Raw genomic sequence first — 25,131 nt, 5'->3', positions numbered from 1 at the left:
TCCCCTACTGAGTTATTTTATCAAAACTAGGTTTAAGAACACTTTAAATCCTCCTGAATGCACTGCAAGTCTAAAACAGGCAAGACATACCCTTCTGAAGAATTAATGCAGGAATATAAAAGCTTAACTATTTTTCTACCAGATCGATGGGTATCATTGCAAAAAAAGCATGTGGTTTGTGCTTCAGAAGAGCTGATCTATACTTATCTATCACATTACTTTGGCAAGAAATATAAGGCTATATTTACAGTTCATTTGTCTAGCCACAATTTACTGCTGGGAATTAAGCTTATGTGACCCAGTACCCAGCAAAATCCAGTTACAATGTTCCCTAGGAATCCTATGGAAATAAACAATGTGTGCAGCTCAAGATTTACAATGTTACTTTTAAAAACTTTTTTTTTATTTAAGATACACAGCTCCATCTGTCATTGGAAACAAAGGAGCAATGAAGAACTAACTTTTTTTTTAAAGTGTTATCTAGTCTTAGTTTTTACAGCATGAATTTTTCACTTTTTATCTACAAGCCACTGTATCATTTACTTTAGATTTTGCAGCACATTTAAGAAGCTGTTATCATTACGAGCTACAGAGTGATTTTACCACAACTGCAATGTTGAAGGCAACATGTTGCTGCTCCAGCAACAGTCCAGGAGGCTGATGGCTACACAGAAACAGGGTCTGAAGTTCAGTCCTTATTCTGGTGTTGACAGAAGTGGAATTGGCTCCAGAAGAGCTCTGCTGTTCGGCATGCTACAACGGGCAAGAAGTACAGCAACAGCAGAGCTCACCTCTCCCTTCCCATCCAACTACACCTACCGACTGCTGCGGGCATAAGGGAAGCAGCATCTACTTCATCTTCCTGCAATCTTGAATAGTTGCTACAGGAGACTTCCTGTATAAATATACAGGATTAGAGCATTTGGGTCTAAACATAGAACTTAAATAAGGAAATAATAATGAAATTATTTATTATATTTTGTCTCCCTCCTGGAATATAACTATGTTTCACAGATGAGTTAAAACAATTACTTAATATACTGCTTGAAATGTTGGGTTTTTTTAACATTCCCTTGCTACAGAAAAAGCACTTCATTCAACAAAGATTTTACATCTTAATAAATCTACCAAAAATCCTAATACATGAAGCAGTATTTCATATAAATGTGGTTATCATATTAGAAGTCAGATGGTGGCAGCAATAAACCCCCTGCACACTCACCTGTGCTAATTTAGTGGTTGATTTAGAAGCCCTCAGTGTTTTCTTGTTGTAAGCTTTACCATTCATTTTGATTTTTGACACAGATGTTCCTCCACTTTTTGTTTTAGAATCCCGAGTGATCACTGTCAGTTCAGGAAAGTTTTCCAAAGCGCTCTTTAAACAAAGCATATAAAGAGAAAGGATTATGAAAAAGTCAAGAATAGCCAGCCACCCAGAATGCTGATAAACTGGCCAGATTTCTTTGAAAAGTGAAAGTGCAGCCTAATCTATTCTTCCATAAAAAACTGATTAAGAGGTCTTTAGCGGATCAAGCAACCACATACAGTTTGAAAAACATGACCACCTGTTCTTGACTACTGTAATTTTTCAGGACATGAAGATCCTTTTATTGTGTCTCATATTATCATCTGTGATTCTTTCATCAGAAAAAGTAAAAGGCTCCACTAGGCAATTTTTACCTTTTAAAATGTTTTCATTCCATTTCTACCCAAGAATCTCTAAGGCCAAGTTACTTGGAAATGCCTAAGTATTTAATGCCTAGTCAGGCATAGGAAGTCTGCCAATTGTAGCAGGGATTGGATGCCTAAATATCTTCATAGTTTTTGTCTGGCTACTGCAAAATACAAATTAATTGCATCTTATCATATCTGTAAGATAATAAAGCTTACGCACAGTAAAGTACATGGCTGGCTCAAAAAAAGCACAAGTTTTTAAGGCATATTAACTCATGGGAGTGAACTGCATTTCTACCAGCTTCAGTTCTACATTATTTGCATGAGTAAATTTGAATACAACTTTGTTGTATCAATACAGCATTATGTTAGCAGCTGCTAACATATGGTATAGATGCATATAGCAGCTGCTCTCAAATGGTTCTGTTATGCTATGTGATCTGATCCTGAAAAAAATATTTCAAGTTAAATGAACATATATATATTTGTATTATACTGCAGTATGGGGGGGGAGGAAATCAGGCATACAGAAAAATGTATCAATGCTGCAGCTTAAAGACCTAATTTGGACTATTGGGTTAAAATACGAAGTTGACTAAATTTTTGTATTTTCTTTTAATAAGCAGTACTAGAATTCAAAAATCTCGCCTGCCTATAATGTTTTAGCACTTTATATACATCAGCCATTTTTCCCTTTATAAAAAAACCCTCTCTGTAAAAAGCTACAAAATCTACTGCACAGAGATCTTTGCACAGTGGTAGCAGTAACCTCAACTAGCTAACCTGTCCATATACAGTATTCATTGCGGTGCTTTCAAACTGGAACAACTTCAACAGGTTTAAGTTATTTAGTTTTTCTATCCACTGTAATAGTCTTCCTGAAAGTTGAATCTGAGTGTCAAGAGGCTTTGGCCACTTCTGCCTTCCTCCTGGAGAATTCTTATTAACCAGAACAGTTTACATGGCCGGGTCACTGATCTAAAACAGACAAATTTGAATTGGAATGAAGATACTAGTGATTTCTGCATCTTTGAGAGCACAAGACATAAAATGGTGATTATTTCCAAATTAAATTTACATAGTTCACTTAAGATGCTTCATTTACTGAGCTTCAACTAAAGCAACAGTAATATTTCCTAATTTTGTTTATAAAAAACTGTAACCGAAAGGACACAATAAACTGTTAGAACTACAAAAAAAAGTTACAGGCAAAACTATCAAACACTGACTGCTAACTTCAGTGCCTGATTTAGTTTGTAATACAGTGCTAAAATATATTAACTGTATCCAGTGGAAAAAATATTGTTTAATTCTTCCATGCTTATCAATGCAGAACAGTAAAAATACTCAAACTGAATAATACTCATGAATTATAACTATACTTTTCACTTATTGCTTGCAGCAGTGCCTCATTCAGCTCGAATATCTGAGCAAGTCACTTCATCAAAGCTGGAACAGAAGCACACTTTCCCGTATTAAACCTGAATCTTACAACACACATTTTCCTAACCAACACAAACACCCATGATGACAAATAAGAATCTCATTTTTATCCAAAATATTGGCCCAAGGATGGCACAAATCAGTACCTTCATATCAGAAGGCAAACATAAAAGGTTTTTTATCTCTTAGTTAGTATCACAAGCAGATCCCTTCCTCACCTACATTCCCTTACATACACGTGCTGGTTTTGGCTGGGATGGAGCTAATTTTCCTCATAGCAGCTAGTACAGGACCATGTTTTGGATTTGTGCTGAACACAGTGTTGACAATACATGGTCATTTTAGTTACTGCTGAGCAGTGCTTATACAGAATCAAGGCCTTTTCTGCTCCTCACATCACCCCACCAGTGAGTAGGCCGGGGTGCACAAGAAGCTGGGAGGGGACACAGCTGGGACAGCTGACCCCAACTGACCCAAGGGATATCCCATACCACATGACATCATGCACAGCATATAAAGCTGGGGAGAGGAGGAGGAAGCGGCAGCAAATGTAGAGTTACGGCACTTGTCTTCACAAGTACCAGCTAGACATGATGGAGCCCTGCTTTCCTGGAGATGGCTGAACACCTGCCTGCTGATGGGAAGGAGTGAATGAATTTGTTTATATGCACCATGTTTGCTTTACCTATTAAACTGTCTTTATCTCAACTCACGAGTATTTCTCACTTCTACCCTTTCAGTTCTCTCCCCAGTCCTGCTGCAGGGGAGTGAGCAAGCAGCTGTGTGGTGCTTAGCTGTCAGCTGGGGTTAAATGATGACAATTCGTAACTCCATTAACTTCTTGCAGATCATACTGTGAAATACAGGCTTAAGCTAACTTTAGTGATACGATACATTATCTGCTTCCAAGAGAACACACAGCAAAGCTATTCAATTAGTTATGAACTCTAACTGAATAAGCAGCTGTAATCACATTAGTATTACAGAAGATTAGATTTTTTTCCCCCCCCTTAAACTGGAAAAAAACAAAATAAGGTACCTCTAACTTTGTGTGTACTGTGAATGTAACCAGAATTCTACTAATTCATATCCTACCTTAATGCAGCCTATCTTCTCTGCATGAACAGGTCTAAAAAGCAAACTATTAAACTATTAAAACAGAAGTCTTTACCATTAAAGGAAAACAAAAATGGAGGGTTAATACATGCTACCTCTCTGAGGCTCTGCGTATGGTTTGAAAGTACACAGACCTCCCCACGCCTTCCTACAGTAAGGAGGAAGACACAAGAAATTCTGTTTAAGTAGGTACAAATCATGCAGCTATTAGAAAGACAGCATAACTACCAATAAAGAAGTTCAAGAATAGCGTGAATTAAAGCTGTTTCACTGGTTGATGATGCTCTCATCCCTGAAATAAGATCACTTAGTGTCCCATAAGACTTAGCAGGAATAGGTCGTGGAGAAATCTTTTAAAGAGACAACTAATTTTCCAAATGTCTCTCTACTATGGACATAAGAGGACAGGAGAAAGACACGAAAGAGCATGTTTGGTCTTTTGGTCCTTATAAACAGGTCTGTTGTTGTTTCCAAAACTCTTATAGGAAGAAATAATCAATCTGATAGACATTGACAACTAGTTCCCAGACATGAGTGGAAAATAACCTTAATTCACTTTACTGCACTTTTGAAATCTGCCTTGTTGCTTGGAGGGTGAGTGAGAAGGGTAAGAGCCGCAGCAATTATCCTCCTGTTTACCTTCTCTCTACTGAGATGGTATGGCTGCTCTCTTCCCTGTTCACATCCAGACCCGATTTTTATTACTGTGTCCAAGCTGCTGTAATATGGGCTTGTTATCCACACTGTTCCCAGTCTTCCATGCTGAAGATACATGAAGGAGTGCAAAAAATGAGTTGTTCTCAAGTCCCTCTGTCCTGGTTTTAAACTACTGTGATCATATTCTCTACTTCAAAGAATTTCAGTAGTGTTCATGTATGAGATTTCTAGGCAATACAACCAGTTAACAAAAAGCTCTACACGGACAGCAAACAGATTTCCTTTTGGCAAACTTCAGGAGCTTAAAAGAAAAAAATGTTTGAGAATGAACCAGAAAGCTTGTGGAGTAAAATTAAAACTTTACCTTAGCAGTACAAACTCCGCCATCACAAAATGTTCTCCAAATGCCACATACAAGCATTGAATTTATAGCATCTCTTTCAAATCCATATTCACTTCTGTTACAAATTTACCTTCTGGGTTTTAAGTTGTGCCTGCATGGTATGCATTAAATGACTTACTTATAACATTACTTTGAAAATCCTAGAATTTAAAAAAGAATACCTTGAAAGTATGATCCAAGCGTAATTTGGAAAGCAGCCTTTTCCTATTGTCATTCAGCATACCATCAATTTTTCTCATGTGAGGCAAAAGTAGCTCATCTAAAAGACAAAAAAACACAGCAGATGATTACTGAGACACGCACAGTATTGAGATTCCTGTTCTATCTATACTTCTACCCATTCACATAAACTGCAGTAGTGAAAAATAATGTAATTTGTACATAAACTAATTTCAAACATGAGAGGAAAAAAAAAATCTTCTTTTGCATCAGTCTACATCTGCATTTGGTCTACATATTACGCAACTTAATTGCTGACTGCAACTCTGCTCCTTCTGACTTTTCTTTGTTGAAAGGAAAAAATTAAGATAGAACAATATAGAGCATAAATCATAGAGACGATTTCAAACCATTTCCTGGATAATCCTCTTCTGTGCATTACAACTGGCAGTTTTATGAAGACAAGCATGTGTTTTTGACATTCTCTGTTCCATGTTACAAGAAATGACCCTGCTGGCATTTGTAACAAAAGAAACTGAGAAAAGCGTTTACTGATAAAAGTTATCTGATAAACCACTGTAAATTCAAATGATTAATTGAACATAGGCATCTGGCCATAAATGAAAATTTACAGTTCAGGACGGAGTCTTTTACTTATGAATTTAATTTTTTTGCTTTTAGGGGGACTACTGACATAACACATGGGTATGAAACCTTGAAGTAAGTGTGCACTGATGAACAACCAGAGCAAACCAGGAAAGGAGACTCTAGAAAACAGATTTTTTTAAATACATGCAAACAGAATATAGTACAGAACAACAGCCAGCAACTAAATAATACGTGAAATTATTGCTCTTTTAGGACTTTTATCTTTATCCAGGGGGGTTGGACTAGATGACCTTTTGAGGTCCCTTCCAACCCCTAATGTTCTGTGATTCTGTGGTACAGGAGTGTTTTGCTACATTTTGAGAAATGGAACAGTTTTGTCTTGTATCCTGAAGTCCACTATAAATAAGTCCAGACATCATCTCCCCAAAGAAAACGTGAAATGCAGTTGTCTTTGATGAGAATTGTAACTTTTCAGAGTTCGAAAACCAGAATTTTTAATAGCAGCAAGAACCAGAACTACTTATAACCTTACTTCTTCATAAGAAAGTAAACACACTCTTGACACACTAATTTGAAATAAATGTTTGCTAAGATTGTAAAAGACAGTAACAGCAGGAACAAAGAGCTCAGTTGTGACATTCACAGCACAACCCTAATGTAACAAAGCAGACAAAACAGTATTTCTATATTACTTCGATTATTCAAAGAGATAATACAAATAAACATACACATGCTATATGCACACGTGTACAAGCAATTTACAGAGAGTGTTCTTCAGATATGGGTATGTAGCTAAAAGTTTAGTGGGTTTCTAAATTTTTTAAAATACATTTGCCTTACTGATTAATAACCTTAAAATCTAACAAAAACATACAAATGTTAAACATACTGTACCATTGCTTTTTTCCAAGGCTTGCATTGTGTCTGGATCCAAGGCAATGCTAACAAGCAACTCCATGTAGCTCTTAAAGGTCTCTTTCATAGCTCTTGTATTCAAAAAGCGAGTAACAAGGGGAGCCGGAGGTACAACCTCTGAAAATTAATCATAATATAGTGACAGTGACTTTTTTCCTTCAATATCCTGCAAATATTTGTGTTTCTCAAAACTGCAGGCTTTCTCTCTTAAAACACAAGTGACCTCTACTGGTATCTTAAGAGATTAAAACTCTGCACAATCAGAAATAATACTCAAGCTACTTTCATGCAAAATCCAGGTACAAACACCAAATCTGGTACAAATGGTACAGTTTTTTGTAGAAACATGTAGTTACTTGTAACTATCAGCATTCAGATTATCATATTTTAGGGACTCTAAACATTTTTCTATTTTTGTAGATGAAAGTCTAGAGAAAAGGGACAATGAGTAACTCCAGTCAAGCTAAGCACCCTAAGTGCAGGTTTCATGTCAATGCAAGTACCTCCTAAAACTGCAAACCTCAAAGTTGTCCAACAGAAGAACATTGAAAAGCACTACTGACACTTAGGAGCCTGTGTACACCAAAGTCAATCCCACCAAATTGTCCAATTCACAAAAAGCATGTAAAACAAATTTTACCAGAGCAGCAATGTAGGCTTATTTGTACTTTTCCTGAGGAAGCTTTTATTTTTTCATGGACAGTAATTTTAAACACACGCACGGAGTCATCACTACTAGTAAGCATTCTGGAGCTTTTTATAGGCTCCATGTATGATTGCACTATTTTTCAGTAATTTAGCAGGCAAGGCTGTTAAACATTCTCAGACACCCTCACTTCTATGGGTGACTATCATCAGCAGGTTACTTCAAGGTTCAAATATGGGCAGTTGTACATATTAATGGTTGAGTAAGTTGCTTGAAAAATGTAATTTTAAAGGTGCTGCCTTCAGCAGAGGCACTCTTCCAGTTCACCAACCCTAGCTCATCTATAGCTAAAGTCACCAAGGCCAATATGCTTTGGAAGTACGGCAATACAAAGCATGGGTACTACACAGTTTAACTTCAAACTTGCAGGAAATAAACAAAAAAACCTGCAAAAAACCCACTGTGCATCTGCTACCACAGGTAATCTTTATAAACATAGTACACTGCAAAAATTCCTTTCTGTTCTAGAGAATTACTGCAGATGTCGTATATCAATGTTCCAAGACACCGTGAATGTCTTAGCAGCAAATCTGCTCAGCAGGTTGCATTTGAACAGCTGGCATTTAGACAAGCAATGAAGCAACCAAAAAGTCAACTGCTTAACTGCTTTTTCTCCTTGGGTTTTGAATAAATAACAGTAACATCTGAATTCTGCCTACATCTGCATGCAGACAGGCATTGCAGGAATGTTATTTCAGACGTGACATGGGAGTCACAGTGGAAAATTAAAATTAAAAAATCTGATTCTAGAGATGTACTTGAAAATCACATCAGCTCTTTCTCCTGCAGTTGTACCCATCTTAGAAAGCAAGCAGTAAATATATACTTATCTAATTGATAAACTACATTTGTGGTAACTTCCGTTACACACATTTGCTCATACACCTACAAGCAACACATTTTTAAGAAACCAATTTTATGTGGCACTGTAGGATTTTAATTTTGTTTTCCTGAGGCTCATAAAGAAAAATTTGCAAGATCAAGCAACATATTTTTATAATACTATTTTCAGTTAAGATCAAATAGGCCTAGATGCTAACAGTAGTATCTCGCTCACCATCCTCATCACTCTGGGCCTCAGGTGAAGAATCAGACTGGGAAGATGAAAACTCTTCTTTCCACTTTTTCCTTTTCTTTGGTGGTGGTTCAGCCTTTACCTTTGGCTGTTTAGCTTTGGGTTTCACAGAAGAGATTTTTGTTGCAGTTGGTTTTGGTGTTGGTGGATCGGGGGTTTTATTGTTGCTACTACTAGGTTTGCCATGAATAGTCCTGCAATGTAAGAACGATCTTTATCAAAATAATTAACACAAAAGTTTATGACATTAATAAAATAGCTTTAGACTTATTTAACCAGAATATATTCTCCATGGATTATATATACTTACTGTATTCTGACATGGAACTAGGAATTAGGTTACATACACTATACTACTATATTTTTTACATAATGCTTCGGAATTATTTTCAACTACCTATGATTAAATAGCATCCCAATTTCATAACTAGTTTGATGGGAACAGAAAGTTAAATTGCCCAATGTTAGTAGACTTTATGAACTACAGGAGACTGGAGCTAATGTTAAAATTTATTATTTAATAAAAAAAAAAACCCAGACTCGATAGACTTGAAGAAATATGAGTAATCAATGAGATACGCAGACTAAGTGAATTTGGGTTATTGTATCCATACAAAGATAGAAGAGAATTGCATTCAGGTAAAAATGCAGGAAATGCAGGATCTTGAGGACTGCAATAAGAAACCAGACAACTCCTCTCCTTTCTCTTCCCACCACTCAAAATAGTGAGGTAAACAGGAAACTTAATATCATAAATACAAAGTTACGTACTTAAAAACTAATAATGCACTACAGTTTTGAGAACATGGCGGGGAAATACAATTCGGGGAAATGACAGGTAAGATTTTTTTGTCCAAATGGGAAAGTTCAAACAGGAAAGCAGTGAAACGTACAGCAGAAACACTGTTAGTATCTTCTGGAACACTGAGAATAATTCTAGCCATCTGTCAGAGATGAAGATTTCAAACCAAAATGGATGGCGACAACAGACATTAGAATGATTAGAGAAATGGAAAGCCTGCCTTCTGTGAGGGAGTTGTAAGACCGTGCTTAATCCATCTTAGCGAAACAAAGACAGAGGTGGAATCTGACTCCTCTCCAGAAATACATCATGTAGTATAAACACCAGGGAAAGACAGAAATAATAACCAAAAACAGTACCGAGATAAGAACATATAGATACAAGCTAAACACAATCATGTTTTGTTAAAAAGACAGGATTGTTTCAGAGCACTGGAGGAACAGGTCCTGGAACAGTCATCTGCAGCCCAAGAAAAAAAAGAGCATCAAAATCCTAGCTAGTTTTAAGTACTTCACGATTATTTTATAAAACTGATTATCTGATTGCACTGCTTTCTTTGAGAGCAAACTAGACTTAAAAACCCAGTAATTTCTTGAATGAAAAGCAATGTGTTTTTTTTCATTACAGTTTACTAATAACTGATAAAGAAAACATATCTGCATCAAATTATAATTACTGAAAATCCAGAGAGAAAAAACCTTCAGGTATCACCTGAAGTTGTGAGAAGATAAAATAAGCATTAAAGCATGGCAGGGTTTGTACAATACAGAATCTGCAATCTTTTCCAACAGCACAATCAAAGGTCAACACAGGATGCAACAGCAAAACCCTGATCAGGTGAAGGACAGTGAAAACCTTATCAGAAGGAAGGTGACAGGAAATACCTGAGACAGCCAAAGTACCTGTGTGAGACACACCTGCGGTCGTAACATTTTGCAGGGCTAGTTACATATTTACCAGCATAATCAAAACCATATGATGTTTGCCCTGCATTCTTTACATGGCTCTTCAGAGTGATAGATTCATCTGGGTTTTATTTATCCCTGGTGGTGGCTTAAAAGCAACACTACCGGAATTACTGATTTGAAGGCATGGATGGAGGTTACATGGGAAGACTCAAAGTTATAAGGCTTTCTGGGGCAGCGTGAGGGTGTTAGGGCAGGTGCAATAAGAAAAGTAAAATACCAAGGCCTAAAGAAGGAAAAACATCCTTGTGACAACCTATGAACTTTCATTTTTACATTAACTTTCCAGGATTGAGAAGAAAGCATGGTACTTCTAATATACTGGTCAGGATGGTCATTAAAGCAACCCAGAAAAAACATTCCTCACTTGCAAAGTCCACAGGACAGGAGAAAACAACACAAAAAATTAAAATCATTACACCTGTAGGCTTCTATCCTTACTCCTTATGTTGAGTAATGGGGCAAAAGATAACAGAAAGAAAGATCATGTGGAGCTCCAACACCTTTAAGATGAACGATTATTGCAATCCACAGATTCAAGGTACAGAAGTCTTGATATGGGAGTAATTTATGTCTCATTCCTTAGAGCAAACCACAAAGTTCTCAGTTTCCAACCTAAAGCTGAATTAAAATAATCCTGAGTTATAAGTCTTGTTTATTAAAATAGGTGTGTTCTTAATATGAAAATGATGTGGCAAGATAAAAAACAAATTAAAGTAAAATACCTTGTTGATGGTACAGGCTTGATTCGTGGCTTTTTTGAACATACTCTGACATATTCCTTTTTGTTTGCATTTTCAATGAACTTCACATACACTCGTTTGTATTTTGTTTTTGCATCCCCGAAATACCCAAGATACTAAAAAAAAAAAAATAAATAGACAAGTATTTCTGTTAAGTAAAATTATTCAGTTTAACAATTAGAAATTTAAATACTAAAGAAAAAGAGTCAGTTTAAAAACAACTCGTTTACATACAACGATGAGCCATCCTACAGCATTTATAATTTAAGATAAATTTGCTAATGGATTTCCATATAGTATTTAAAGTAAGAAAATAAGGCAAGAGGTACTTTTGGCTTCATTTTCTCCCTTTATTTAATCCTCCCCATTTGTTACCTCAAAAGGATTACCTGCCTGGCAAAGGGCTGCCTGTTGAAATTGTATCCTACCTGTATCCTTCCCACTGTGGAAAGCAGTTGGTTCACAAGCCTGCTTCCACTGATTGTATTCTGGTTGTGAAAACTTGTTCCTTTACGCAGCCTGAATGATACCAAAGAACCCATGCTGGAAAGCAAAGGAGCTACCAATGAATATATTTAGAGAGAGTTTCAGAGTAGGAGGAAGTCAAGAAACTTTTTTTTCCCTTCTCAAGGACGCTTGCCAAGAATGTATGTCAGAAACACATTGTATTTTGTTTCCTAGACTTCCATTAAGGAAATCAGTTCCAGTGATGTTTCATAAGGAATTTTTAAGACTCACGCTATTAGTAGCAGCAAATTCTCTCTGCCCATCTCGCACTTCAGGAACAAACTTTTGCAATAAAGCCTTCTGTACTTTCCAAATAGCTGGAGGTTCTTTTCCCGTTTGCAAAGCGACCTGTAAGAACATAAAATTATTTGCTAAAAACAGTGCTTATTTTTCTCTCAGAAATGTGTTTGTGCATTATATTTTTGAGCAAGTTACCCAGGGATAAAATTGAAATAAGTAATTCAAAATTTCAAACCCACAGTCATTATGTGCTGTCTCAAGATATGACATGAACTACGTAAGTATAATGCAATCTACATATTTTACTTTCACAGTGATGAAGTTCTGCCAACCAGCTTTGCCTCTGGTGTGATGTCTTAACTTGCGTACCATGCAACTGAGCCACAGAACTTTATTTTATAAAACAATACAGCATTATTCCAATTTTTTATTCTATTGCTGCATGAAATATTTTTAAAAACAAAAATGCAAGAATCACAAGTAGCAATAAGCTTGAAGGTCCCTAGAGATTCTGTAGCAGAAGCCCAGGTACATTACGGCACAATGTCTGCACTAGTGTGAAAAGAGATAGCTCAGTATGAATTAGTGAACCCAATTTTACACTTTCAGTTCAGCTTAACCAAAAAAAAAGTTTGAGTTGATTTTCTTCTTCACACAGTTTGAGGAAAAAAAAACTGTTGAAAACAAATTTGTAATTATTAGCTCTAATGATAATTCTCTATAAATACTACATGCAAACTACTAACTCAAAAAACCTATTTTTTGAAAACATACAATCAAACATTGGTTCCTTTTTCATTAATATTTAAAAAAACCTAAAGATATATATTCATTTAAAACAAACTCAAGAGGATGAACACATAGGCAAGTAGTCAAATGTATCAGAGGTTAATGGTAAGAATATTGCTGGCTATGAGAGCAACAAAAGGAAATGTAAACATGCAGAAGAATTTAAAGTGTAGAAGTGGCAAACCAAACCAAGAAATTAAAGACAACAACATACATTTCCATAAACTGATGTGAAGAACTGTACTGGTTGCTTAGAGAAGCCATTTCTTGTTGGAATAGCAAGCAGAACCTCTTCCAAGAAAGAAGACAAGGCAATTCCAAGATATTTTGCAAAATCCAAAAGTAATTTCCTCAATACCTTCCACTTACTACCTACATCTTACTACTATGATCGTAAAAAAGTAGTAAAGAGCCTGTGAAAAATTTATGCTTTCATATTAAAAAGGTAATTTCAAGTTCTAACAGAGGTTACCAGCATGTAGATTTACTTTATTATGTATATAGCATAAAATAGGTCATGTATATCCAAAACATCTTCATAACCAGCACTAGAAAGATACCTTTAAGGCATCTTGGCAGCAGTCAGAAAATATTAGAATAGAAACAGAAGACTAATCTGCAGCCTTTCCCCTTTCAGTAGTTTGTTGAGGCTAAATTCATATGCAAAATATTTTGCGGGCTTCCCCTTCCCCCACCTCACAAGAAGTATTCTGATTACCTTTAGTGTCTCTATATCTTCAATCTTCACTACAAACTCATCACGTTCTCTGTACATGCCCTCTCCTCCACTGTCCGTATCCTCCTCATCAGTACATCCTTCTATTGCAACAGCTGCCTGCATTTTTGCCAATTGCTCTGCAGTCACAGCATCCTGTTGAGCTACTTTTAAGGGGTCAGCTGGATTCATTTTCTCCTGCGCGTTGACTACAGGAGGAGTTGTCTGTGCAGACTCCTGCTTTATTACAGCAGCAGTGGCAGTGGCAGCAGCAGCAGCAACCGCTGCCTTTTCAGCTTCTGAAGAAAAAATACCAAATTTTAGTTTAAAAAAAAAAGTCAAAGGTGAGTAACATAAAATGGGAAGTAGATTTATTTTTCTTCTTTTCTGTTACAATACATATTAAAAACAACTATTGTAGTTAAAATAGAAGCGTTACTTTGGTCATAACTAAGCCTTAAGCAAAGCCAAAATATTGTAGCTAGTATACGTCTATTTGTATTAAACTGCTGCATCTGTTAGCAGCCAGAAATAACAAAAATGAATGCTTTAGAAAACAATTTGATCAACAGGAAATACTTTTGTACTTCATGTGATTAAGCAAATACAACAGTAACAGTTACAAAACTGAATCTTGTTTTTAACCTGATGCTAAGCAAAGTCTTAAAATTGGACTAAGGAAAGAAATATACATGAGATACAAAAACATTTGCTGTATGACTTTTGGACATTTATATCTGTGATTATGTAACTAGAAGTTTCAGATTAAAACTTTTGCACTATATTTTTTAATATTAACAGAGGTGAGCAATGAGAACTGACAATACAAAACAGAGGGAAAGAACATGCTTCTCCTTCTCTATATCCAAGAGCCAAAGGAAACTCCCACCTTTCAAAATTATCTTTTCCCACTGAAAAAAGAATCCTTTGTAGATACTACTTTATACTCTTTTATACATATTATTTTTACACTGACTTGCTGATCTAAAAGAAATAAAGTTATATCAGCTATAACATTAGTATCACTTAGGAAACTGGCTTCAAATTTAATATAACCATTTTACAGTTTTGTTATAATCACTGTTATTTGTTGACTTTCACTTGGAAAAATAGAAAAAAGATACAGTGACATATTTTAATAAAAGCGATTCAAACCAAATGAATTAAGTATCAACTCAGTGTGCCAATACAGAAGCTACTTACAGATAAATGAAGATTCATTACATCAATTCAGTAAAACTGCTAAGCCATGAAATAAGTACTTCTGGATATATCATACCACATTATTGCAAAAACGTTTTATTTTTTTGTTCAGTGAAAGCTATGACAGCTTTAGTTAGACACAGCATTATTAGCTCCCCAAGTATATTTACATTCATCAGGACAGTAGGCAAACATACATATGCTACTTATACTACCAACAAAATGCTACATTGCAATGTCTCTCCATACTTATATGGAAAAACAGACAAAAGAGGGAATTACTAGAAAATGTGCAAAATACCAGCAAGTAAGAATCTGAATAATGTACAATCTCATATACAGCAAAACAAGAATTCAAAGAAGTTGGTAGTATAAATATTACATCCTTACAAATAATAAATAAGATAGAATAACACTGTAGAAGAAATCACTGCAAATAAAACACTAATGGAAATACCCACCCAACAAAAAACCTTTGAAATATTTCCTTAGGAAGCTGTACACAGAACATGGCTTATTAAAATTAACAGGCTTCAGCAAAAGGCTCACACCATGGCACTGTCCACATTTTGGCTTTCCGGGGAAAAAGAGTCACTGCTTTCTTGATTAAAATACTCAACTGAAATACAGATGAGGAACTTCATCTTCTGTAACAACCTCTCCAAAATGTATTAACATAATTTAATAGAAATATCCACAAAGAAAACCACCATAATCAAGATGACGTACTGTTTACTATATCATGTATTCTGCAATCTTTTTGTTTGTTTTTTTTAGGTCTGATTATTACCATTTAATTTAAATTGTGCTATGTATTTCTCAGTAAATCACGTCACTCCTAAGGAAAAAGCCTCCCTCTCTCCTTTAATCTAAAAAGGGAAAAAATTACTTTATTCTATTTTGTTAAGAATCAGCCTATGAAAAGAGTTTAAGAAATGTTTCATTTTCTCCCTGCGATTATTTTGGAAGGTAATGGTATTTCTCTTGAACTAGCAGAGTTATGTGATTGGCTGCAGAGTTTTTAACTGCTTACCAGAGAAAAGAAACTTCGCTGAAAAGGTCTATCTAGGTAAAAATACGATGTTGAAAATACTTCAGAACAAAGCAGCATCAGTTAAATCTATGAACACCAGCGTACAGCATAGATGTAATGCAAGCGACACTGAGAAGTATGTGAAAAACTAACTACTACTGTGATCAGTGGTGGCTGCCTGCCTCTCCCTGCCCGAAAAAACCCTTCCTAGATTTTGTTCTTTTGCTAAAAGTGTATCAACACAGAGCTACAATGCTCCTGATTCATACAGCTGAAATCAAAGTCAAATGACTTCCATCCTGGGCAAGACGAGCCAAACCAGCACTCAGTTTAGAAGTGCAAAAATTGTTTTCATAAACATATTCTATCATCACAGAAAGTGCATGCTTAACTCGACCCAGGAAGAACTTAACCCCTGCTGATGGGGTTTAATATATTTTTTTAATTAATATATTTTCTTGCTAGATTTTTTAAAAAATACATTTAAAACTTCTGACATGATGGTTTGTTGAGTTTCCCAGATTAAAATTATATTTAGCATTCTAAGCCAGAGAAGAGAACAGACATTATTTCAGTTCTGGGACAAAATAACTTTCTGCCATTAGAAGAGTCAGACTTAAGCAGCATTAAAGTTTACCTACGTGTTTCCTAATTGTAGAAAACACTAGTTCAGAGCCAACAGACCCTTTGAGCAGAACTCTTAATCATGGCTATGATTAAAACCAAAACCAATCAGAAACTTTATCTGAACCTAAGATAGCTAAAGTTATTATTTTTTTCCCCATCAGCTGGATATCTCCTTCAATATATGCACCCATAGTAACTGTTTTACCTGATTTGTTCTTTCTATCAGATGTATCATCCAGAGCTGACAATGCAGTAGAGATGCTCTTCTGAAGATCATGGTTACCTCCCACAGAATCATCTTCATCAGAAGAAAATGAAGGCAACGCTTCCAAATTTTTCTTAAGTTCTTCATCAACTTTTTTGGTTGGACTTTCTCCACTAACCTCAGTAGTTACAGGTGCTGCTGCCGCTGGCTGAGGCTTTGTGGAGGACTGTAGGCAAGGGGTGCGAACTATTTGGGTAGCCGGCCGCCTAGTCCTGTTTGGCATTCGTACAGCTGGAGCTGAAAACTGTTGCCTAGGCCCAGACTTTAGAAAGTCTAAAAAAGATGCGATAAATCCTGTTTTGACTTCGGGCTGTTTTTCTTCAACTTCTTTAATTTTTTGCCTCATTCTTTCTTGATGCTGGTAAGTATCATAACAACTTTCAGAAACAGGAGAAGAGTATGTCAAACATGAGTCATTTCCTCTTGAATTTTGTCGCTTACACTGTCCACTTCTTTTTACCTGTTTCTGAATTGCACTGTCATCTTCTGCAGCATTTTTGTTTTGGCTTTTTCCTTTGCTTTTTTTCTTCTGAAGGTTCCCTTGAGTTAAGTCTTGGCATTCTTCTTCAGCTCTAATGATTCCATCTCCGCTTTGGGGCACAGATAGTGGCTGCAATGGACCCTTGGACTGGTTACTTACTACTGTACCATCACCAGCACCCACATTAAAATCATTCTCTGAAGCAGCACTTTCTTCACTTAAACTCTTACTGCTTGAGACAAATTCCTGGTCTCTTGCATTCAGCATACCATCAGCAGAAACATCGTTATCTTCTTCAGGTTCATGACTGTTGCTAGATTGTTTCTTAACCGGAACAGCCCCTTGCTCTTGCTCTTCTTGACCAGGGCCAAGGGTGGGAGAGGTAATTCTTCTTGGCAAATTTTGATCGGACGTTTCAGTGTGTTGTTGATCAAGGTTCACAGCTTTTGTCTGTATTGTTGACACTGGTGTAAGATTTATAGTAATTTGGCCTCCATTCAGAGAAATATTACTTATGCTTGCTGGCTTTCCAACTACAGTAGGTGAGGCACTGAAACCAGAAGACACATGTCTTACATCCATTGATCGGAACTGTGTTTTAGACTCCTCACTACTTTCAACAGATTGGATTTCCTCTTCATTAGAAGCTGATTTGGCAAAGTCAGATGGTGTCACTCCACAGGCTGCTGCTGTTGCTGCTAAGATGTCATCTACGTTGGATAATATATTCCTCTCATCACTGAGAAGTATAGATTCTGGGAAACATATTGAACTAAGAGAAACAAACTGATTTTTTGAATCATGTTGATTTGTCTGAGTAAAATGATCTTTTGTTGTCAAATGTTGCTGTAGTGGTTTTGAGGGCTCAGAAATGTCCATTTTCATTACTTCCGAATTCTGAGTATGAAGCTGTTGCTGAGAATGACCCCCATTACTTTGAATAATATGACCATCCATCTGAAGGAATGGGTGTGTCACCTGCTGAGGACTCTGTATTCTTTGCACTTGTGGTGATACCTTTGCTTGCCCTAAACCCGACTGCAGTATCGACTGATGAAGAATCTGCAAGTCACAGGCCGACTCCAGAAGTACCTGTGCGCTGGGCAAACATAGCTGGTGACCATGTCTTAAAGCATGAGGCTGAACCTGTGATGGAGTACTAATGACCTGGCCTTGCTGTTCTTGAGCTTTACTTTCATGTACCTTATGCATAAGAGAATGTTGCTGGTTTAGTTCTTTAGCACTCACAGTTACTTGTGTTGTTTGCATTAAATTAGCTGTCTTCTTTATATCATGGCTTAAGCTAGTGATGTGGCCAATATGTTGGGAAAGCTGTTCCACAGAATTGACCATTCTTTCATCTTTTTTTGCTCCTTGAAGAGCAAGTCCAACAACTTGATCTTCAAGACGAGAGTTACTTCTAATTACACTTTGAGAGTATCTGTCATCTGCTTTTGAGACCCTATAGGATGCATCCTGAGTATTGATTTCCTCATCAGTTAGCCTTTGAGTAGAAGATTCAAGAGTAGCTTGCTGCTGCAATGCCTGCATATCCTCCATCGATAATTCCTCCTCTTGTTTTGATGAGGCATACAAATTAGAGTCAGACTTCCTTTTAACATATGACTTTGTTTCCGAGGAAGGCCTGTTGTTCTGCAATGTCTGTGAATGAGCTGCGGATGCAAAAGGAGGTGACTGGACAGATGGTAAAAACTTTTGAGACTGTGGAGAGGAGGATTCTTGTGACTGAGAGTTCTGAGAAGAATGTAAAGAAATATAGCTCTGATTAGGACTTGAGGCTGGAAGAGTTTGTATCCGAGGAGAGGCATTAAAGGAAAGAGAAGGCGACGTTAATGTTAAAGACTGCCCTGAAGAATAGCTTTCTGAAGGACTAACAGCTGATAAAACTTGTGATTGAGATGAAAAACTAACTTGGGATTGGCTACCTGGAGATAAACCCTGAGAGTGACTGGAAGAGTAGCTCTGAGATTGGCTGACTGAAGAAAGTTCCCTCGTTTGCCCAGAGTAGTTCTCATTCGGAACTGAAGTCAATACCTGTTCCTCTGAGGAGTAACTTAGAGTTTGACTATCAGAAGCAATAGTTTGCGATTGCCCAGAAAAAGTCAATGTTTTATACAGTGAGGGGAGCTTCTCAACCTTGCTGGATGAGAACTCCTGTGAGTGACTGACAGGTGGCACATTCTGAGCCTGGGAAGAAGCATAGTTTTGGGACTGGCTAACTGACAGGAGGCTTGGGAGCTGTGCTGTAGAATAGATCTGTGCTTGGCCTGTAATGACAGAACTCTGGTTTTGTGCAGTTTTGGCATAGCTTTGCGTCTGCACAGAGGGAGCTACACTTTGAGGTTTGGGGGTCTTTGTTGACCTTGGAGGCTGCTCTGTAGAACAGTTTTTCACTTTTGCTGTGGAAGCAGATGGAAAACCAAGTGATGGAATTGCAGATGTGTATGACTGAGCAAGTTCCACTGTGACTTGAGAAGTCTTCTGCTGTGGCCCTCCATTGCTCACCTGAGTAACATCTCCAACTGGACTGCAGGATAATGCTGAGTGCCTAGATGTATCCTGAAAATTAACTCCACTTGTACTCGTTAAATAGCTGTGTAAGGAATGCTGTGAAACAGTCAGTTGAGCCTGAACAGTCTGAGTACTTGAAGGCCGCTGATGGTGTTTAATAACACTACATTCTCGCTGAAGTGCTCTATCAATAGAACCAGAGGAACCAGTAAAAACAGATGTGCTATATGCCTGAGAAACCTGCGGAGCTCCTCCAAGGGTTGAAGGCAACAAACTAAATTGAGGTTGCAAAAGATGGGGTGCAGATTCTTGAGCAGAACGATATGTTGATGACTGAGGTGGTATACTGGTACTCAAAACAGAACTGCCTAGGCGCTCAAACGTCAAAGCAGTTGGAACAGTGCCTTGCGATGTTTTAATCTGTAATAAAGGATCATGAGTAGTTAACAGACCATTTGATGAAGCACTGAAAGTAGTATCTTGAAGACTAAGAGAAGGGGTAGTAGCAAAGTTTCTACTGCTGAAAGTGTTGGGATGCTGATATGCTGATAAAGCAGATGTTGGTGGAAATGTTCCAGAAGTTGGCAAAGCTCCAGTAACAAATAGTTCTGTGGTTGTTGAGGAATGCATACCTGGAAAAAACAAAAACAAAACAAGAAGGGAAAAAGAGCATAAGGGAGCTTTAAAAGTTACAATTCTCTGCATTTCTGGAACTCACTTAATTGTAAGATCTTGCAGCATTTACAAATAGAACCTTCTTTAGAATCATCACTCTTCTCAACAAAAGCATAGACAGAGAGGCACTTCTTGTGTGTAATTTTCAAACCAGAAGTGCAGAGTTTAAGAATTCCAAATTCTATACCTACAGTGAACTGCAAAATGAAAAAACTCACACCCTCAAGATGCAAATTGTGGATTAAAAAAAGGGTACAAGACTAATTCTGCTTTGAAACTAAAGGCTCTATTACTTTTTATTTCAGTTTAAAAGAAGTTCATAGTAGAGAACAAGTGATCAACAGCCCTGAACACCTTTAACATACAGTAAAAAAGCAAAATCACACCTTACCAATTGTAATACATATGCAGGTAAAGAAGCAATTCCATCTCTTTCATTTACCCTCACCAATATTTTATAACTCACTTTATGTGAAACCTTTTAGAGCTTACAGTGAAATAGCTAATGGCCTATACACTTCGCAATATATGTTTCTTAAAGGAGGGCTTTGATTTCCAATACAAAGTATAGATATGATTTGTATGTTTTCTAAAGTGGGAGTCCAAAATATCCAAGATAGCAACTATCTGCACAGTACAATAGCAACTATCCAAGTGGAAGGTACAACATCATTTATTTGCATGCAGACAGTGATATGACATTCTGGCTTAAACAAGACTTCTCAACAGAGTATACTACTCCAACTGAAATAGCAGTGTGAAATTCCCTTGTGAGCTCTGCGGCTTACAGCAGTGATCTGTATCATTCAGTTGTATTCACCCTGTAACTTGCAGGTACTGGTGAACTTTGTGTGTTATTTCCAAAGTCTGTGAACAAAAGTGAAGACAGCAAGTTTATTCTCAGAGAGGCTTAAGCTTCTCATAATGGAATCTGTAACTGAATCAAATTCCACTGGGCAATTTACAAGGGTATGCAAATCAGAAAAATATAAAATCACCGGTATATTATGATGTTTTTCAGTTTTTCTTGAATACTTAAAACAGCCTTTAGCTTCAGACCATCTAAGACTAAATAAAAATTGCTCAGTAAATAAAGCTTCTTTAGAGACAAATATTTCAGCAAAAAAAAAAAAACCACACCAATTTTAATTTAAAAACGTATTATGTTCTCTTAAACTAACTGCAACTTAATCATACCATTGCTTTGGAAGTTTCAGATGAAACTGCAAAAGAAAGTCTTTGTTTCTACCTCTCAGTTCAAGACAAACTGATATGAAGCGAAGTGATACTGAAAGAATGCCAAGGTATTTTTCATTAGTCAACAACAAGGTCTTTCTGACTAAGAAAGCATACGCAGTGTTTTAATGTTTTTTGTTTTCCTAGTCTAAAAAACTGCAACATTATGTACAACTGGGTTCTCTTTTATTGATCCCTACCACTACCACGAAGGTAGGGGCATTCAGAAGACTCAAAGGGGAAGAGTTTATACCTATAGTAACTACAGACGTTCATTTCTCATCTAACCTGTATTTTCCCCTTCTCTTCCATAAATCAAAGCCCTTCCTACCATGTTGGTAATTTCTTAAACCAGAGAAGAACCAGCCACAGAAGCACAATTATGACAGAACTGCTGGGTTTTATATTTTACTTTTGCAGAGTAGCAGACAAAAGGCATGGCAAAGGTAGCAAGTTGTGTGCACAGACATCTCGCACTATCCTAAGAAATCAATACTGGTAACACATCCCGCATACCAAAGGAAGAACTGGTAGGACAATATAACCAGCATACTGTTCCTCTTTTCCTCCTAAAATAAGCTGTTGCAGGGTTTGGAGAAAAAGCCAAAGTAAAAATCCCTTGTAAAGAAAGGTCACCTTGAACAGTGATGAGCATTTGTTTTCCCTCATCAAAAAAGCCTGTAGAAAACAAAGCTCTCAAAAGACATTTGGGAAAGACAGAAGGATATAGAAAAACAGCAAAAGTATTAAAGGACAACAGAAAGTTGAGAGAACCGGTAATATTGAAAATGGGCTTACTGATGAGTTCTTAGTAATGAGTACTGAGAAGTCTCTCAATCACTGGTATCAACATCAAACCCGACCCACAGCATGTCTCCCCATTCTTCACAATTCACTGCTAGGCAGGCTGCAATGGAGAAAAGGCTAGGACGAAGAGAGAAAAACATTTCTTCCCAGCTGACAATCTGATGTGAGGATGGGTCATCACAACTCTAAACACCACTGATTTATATAAAGATTTTTCTGACAGACTGAGCACTTTCATCTGTGCTCCCACCTATCTGGTTTTGTCCATGGTGAATAAAAACCCACATTCTCTTCTCAACTTTTTGAGTAGCTCTTCACAGACTGCAGCTGCACATTACACTTAACAGACCAAGAGCAAACTGTCAACAAAAGGGCTGTTCAACTCTTCCCTCCTCTTACCTTACACCTCCTCCCTAAATCAGAACCAGCGATTGTACAGCTGCAGAGACACAGATCATCTTGCTGATACAGTGAAAAACCATCCCACCAAAGGAAAAAATACCACCCAAACTTCTTCTGTCAGATCAGTGAATAGATCTGATTCACTGCACAGCGGCATAGTCATAAGATTAACCATAACTTGAAGCTACCCACAGATGCAGTCACAACACTTATCTTGGTGTGGCTGTCTATAGCAAGCTCAAATATGCAAGTTTCCTGCTCTGCAGAGAAGGCCTGAAAGACGAGGGAGGTTTACAGAAGGCAGGCTGCCAAAAAAGACGGCATGTATGTTTATTTATAAATTAGATCACTTATTTTTATGCAACATGCATCTCAGACCTTCTTTTTGAGAACACCTCACTCATTACTTCTGTGTACAGTGGGGCTTAGGTTATTCATAGAGTTTTAGTAGTAATGTCACTGAAGAACTGATGGGGAATACAGTTTGAGAATGAAAGATCTGCTAGGATGTACAGGTAACCTACCTAAATATGCTCATGGTGTTAGTGAGACTAATTCCAAACAAAGTTGGAGAATAAATTCAACTCATTAAGACAAAATAATATCCTACACATCTAAATTTCTTCTAAACAATGAGAACTTCTGTCCGTATAATCCTTCTTGTAATACAATTTTTCTGCTAATATAATTTCATTGATTTTGAGATTTTTAAATACCGAGATGGAAAAGAAGAAGACATGCAGCCTTTTCAGTTAGTCAGGACATATTTGATTCAAATTCTCCCCAGCACTCAATACAATCATGACAAAATAATATTTCAAGAGAAATTTTTCACCTGTCTGCCAGGAAGGAGCCCTGAATTGTGGTAAAAGGGTGGATCCTGAAGAGACTGACGGAGCGGTACGAGACTCAATAGCAGAGAGAAAATTCATAACTGAAGAAGTTTCCTTAGTGTTACTGCCAGCACTGTGCATACTGGTATCAAATATTCCTGAAAGACCTAGAAAAAGGTGGAGGGAAATGAAACAAAATGAGACAATTCAGAGGAACTTGCAAGAAGTTCAATCAAATAACGAGCATATACATTCATAATTCATGAAAAATAACATATGAAACAGTAGCAATATTATTAAAGTACATTGATTTTTCAGTGTTTAACTGTTTTACAGTGTTGCAACTGTACATTGGAACTTCAGTATACATTTTAACATCTATTATTAAATGTGTGTCAAATACAATGCTTAAAAACAATATTTAGGTATACCAATAAAATTCTCCCTTCTCCTGAAGATTCACTGCTCCATGTTTTTTACAAGAACTGTTTAAACATTAAGAATTCCTTCTGAAATGGGTTTAACTTCTCCATATCAACTTTTTTCCCCTTGTAGCAGTTCGCACTTCTGGGCAGGACTGGCACAAGAAAAGGAGTTTTGGTTGCATTCCTTGTTTCAACAAACACCTTTGTGTGCTCCCTGTCACTCCCACCTTTCGATAACAGAGGGGCTCAATGGGAAGCACTGGTGAAACTCAGAGAGATTATGTCAAGACTGCAGGGGCTGCACACTGAAACATTCTCTGCAGTTCTGACCCTCGATCATCCTGATCGAGGGCCTGGCCAAGAGACTGTAGATTCCAGTCAGCAAATGAGCTAAAATATCTTGCCTTAGAAACTGGCTTGCAAAGCGGGCGCGAAGAGGTCATGTCTTGTCTTCTCCTGATATGGAGGCAGGCTATCATCAGGTTCACAGACAGAACCTGATGCAGAACTAATGCAGCCTAACCTGTTACTATATTAAAGTAAATTTTAACTTTCCCCCAGCACCATGCCTTAGTTTGCACATCTAAGTACTACCAACAGCATGCTCCGACTTGCATTAGTTTTACTATTTGTTTCACTCTAAAAGAATTGGCGTGATTTCTGCAGCTGGCTTTGACGCATACTTAAATGTTTGGTCCTTATGCATAGACCAAGCCCTGTGTTTTAAGGAATGAATGTAGCTCGTTTAAGAACCAACAATAAGTTACTGAGCATAACCCCTCTCTTATAGTTTCCTTTCTACTTAAGGCATTTTGATAAATCTAACAACTAATTGCTAACTTTCTACTACAAACTCAGCTATTTTAATACCACTTGCCACCACCTACATGACAAAATGCCTCTGATTATAAAATTCATCAACTTGAATCTAAATTAGCTTTTTTTTCTTTAGGTATTTAAGCTATAATTTCATTATATGGACAGTTACCAGTAGGATGGTGTGTAGTAGAGTATCCAGGAAGCTGATGAGAAGCTGTGTATGTCTGTCTGTGAAGAAGATCTGTTTCTGAATGGGATGAATGTCCTCCTCCATA

At 37.0% G+C, this 25,131-nt stretch overlaps 1 protein-coding gene across 1 annotated transcript in view; it reads right to left on the bottom strand.

Annotated features, from left to right (window-relative positions):
- The window catches only part of QSER1 (glutamine and serine rich 1), a 26,830-nt gene extending 1,699 nt beyond the window's left edge, over window positions 1-25,131 (bottom strand). The window contains exons 1-10 of the mRNA XM_010190225.1: window positions 25,026-25,131; window positions 23,615-23,779; window positions 16,587-20,291; window positions 13,522-13,817; window positions 12,006-12,122; window positions 11,250-11,383; window positions 8,740-8,951; window positions 6,956-7,093; window positions 5,455-5,552; window positions 1,223-1,375 (exon numbers count right to left, since the gene is read on the bottom strand). Coding sequence (XP_010188527.1) covers window positions 1,223-1,375; window positions 5,455-5,552; window positions 6,956-7,093; window positions 8,740-8,951; window positions 11,250-11,383; window positions 12,006-12,122; window positions 13,522-13,817; window positions 16,587-20,291; window positions 23,615-23,753 — 4,992 coding nt within the window. The 5' untranslated portion in view covers window positions 23,754-23,779; window positions 25,026-25,131. The remainder of the gene's footprint in view (window positions 1-1,222; window positions 1,376-5,454; window positions 5,553-6,955; window positions 7,094-8,739; window positions 8,952-11,249; window positions 11,384-12,005; window positions 12,123-13,521; window positions 13,818-16,586; window positions 20,292-23,614; window positions 23,780-25,025) is intronic.

This window comes from Mesitornis unicolor, unplaced genomic scaffold (genome assembly GCF_000695765.1).
Source record: "Mesitornis unicolor isolate BGI_N332 unplaced genomic scaffold, ASM69576v1 scaffold35448, whole genome shotgun sequence".
Taxonomy (NCBI): Eukaryota; Metazoa; Chordata; class Aves; order Mesitornithiformes; family Mesitornithidae; genus Mesitornis; species Mesitornis unicolor.
The sequence above is the reverse complement of the archived record's forward strand: the minus strand, read 5'-3'. Positions and strand labels throughout refer to the sequence as shown.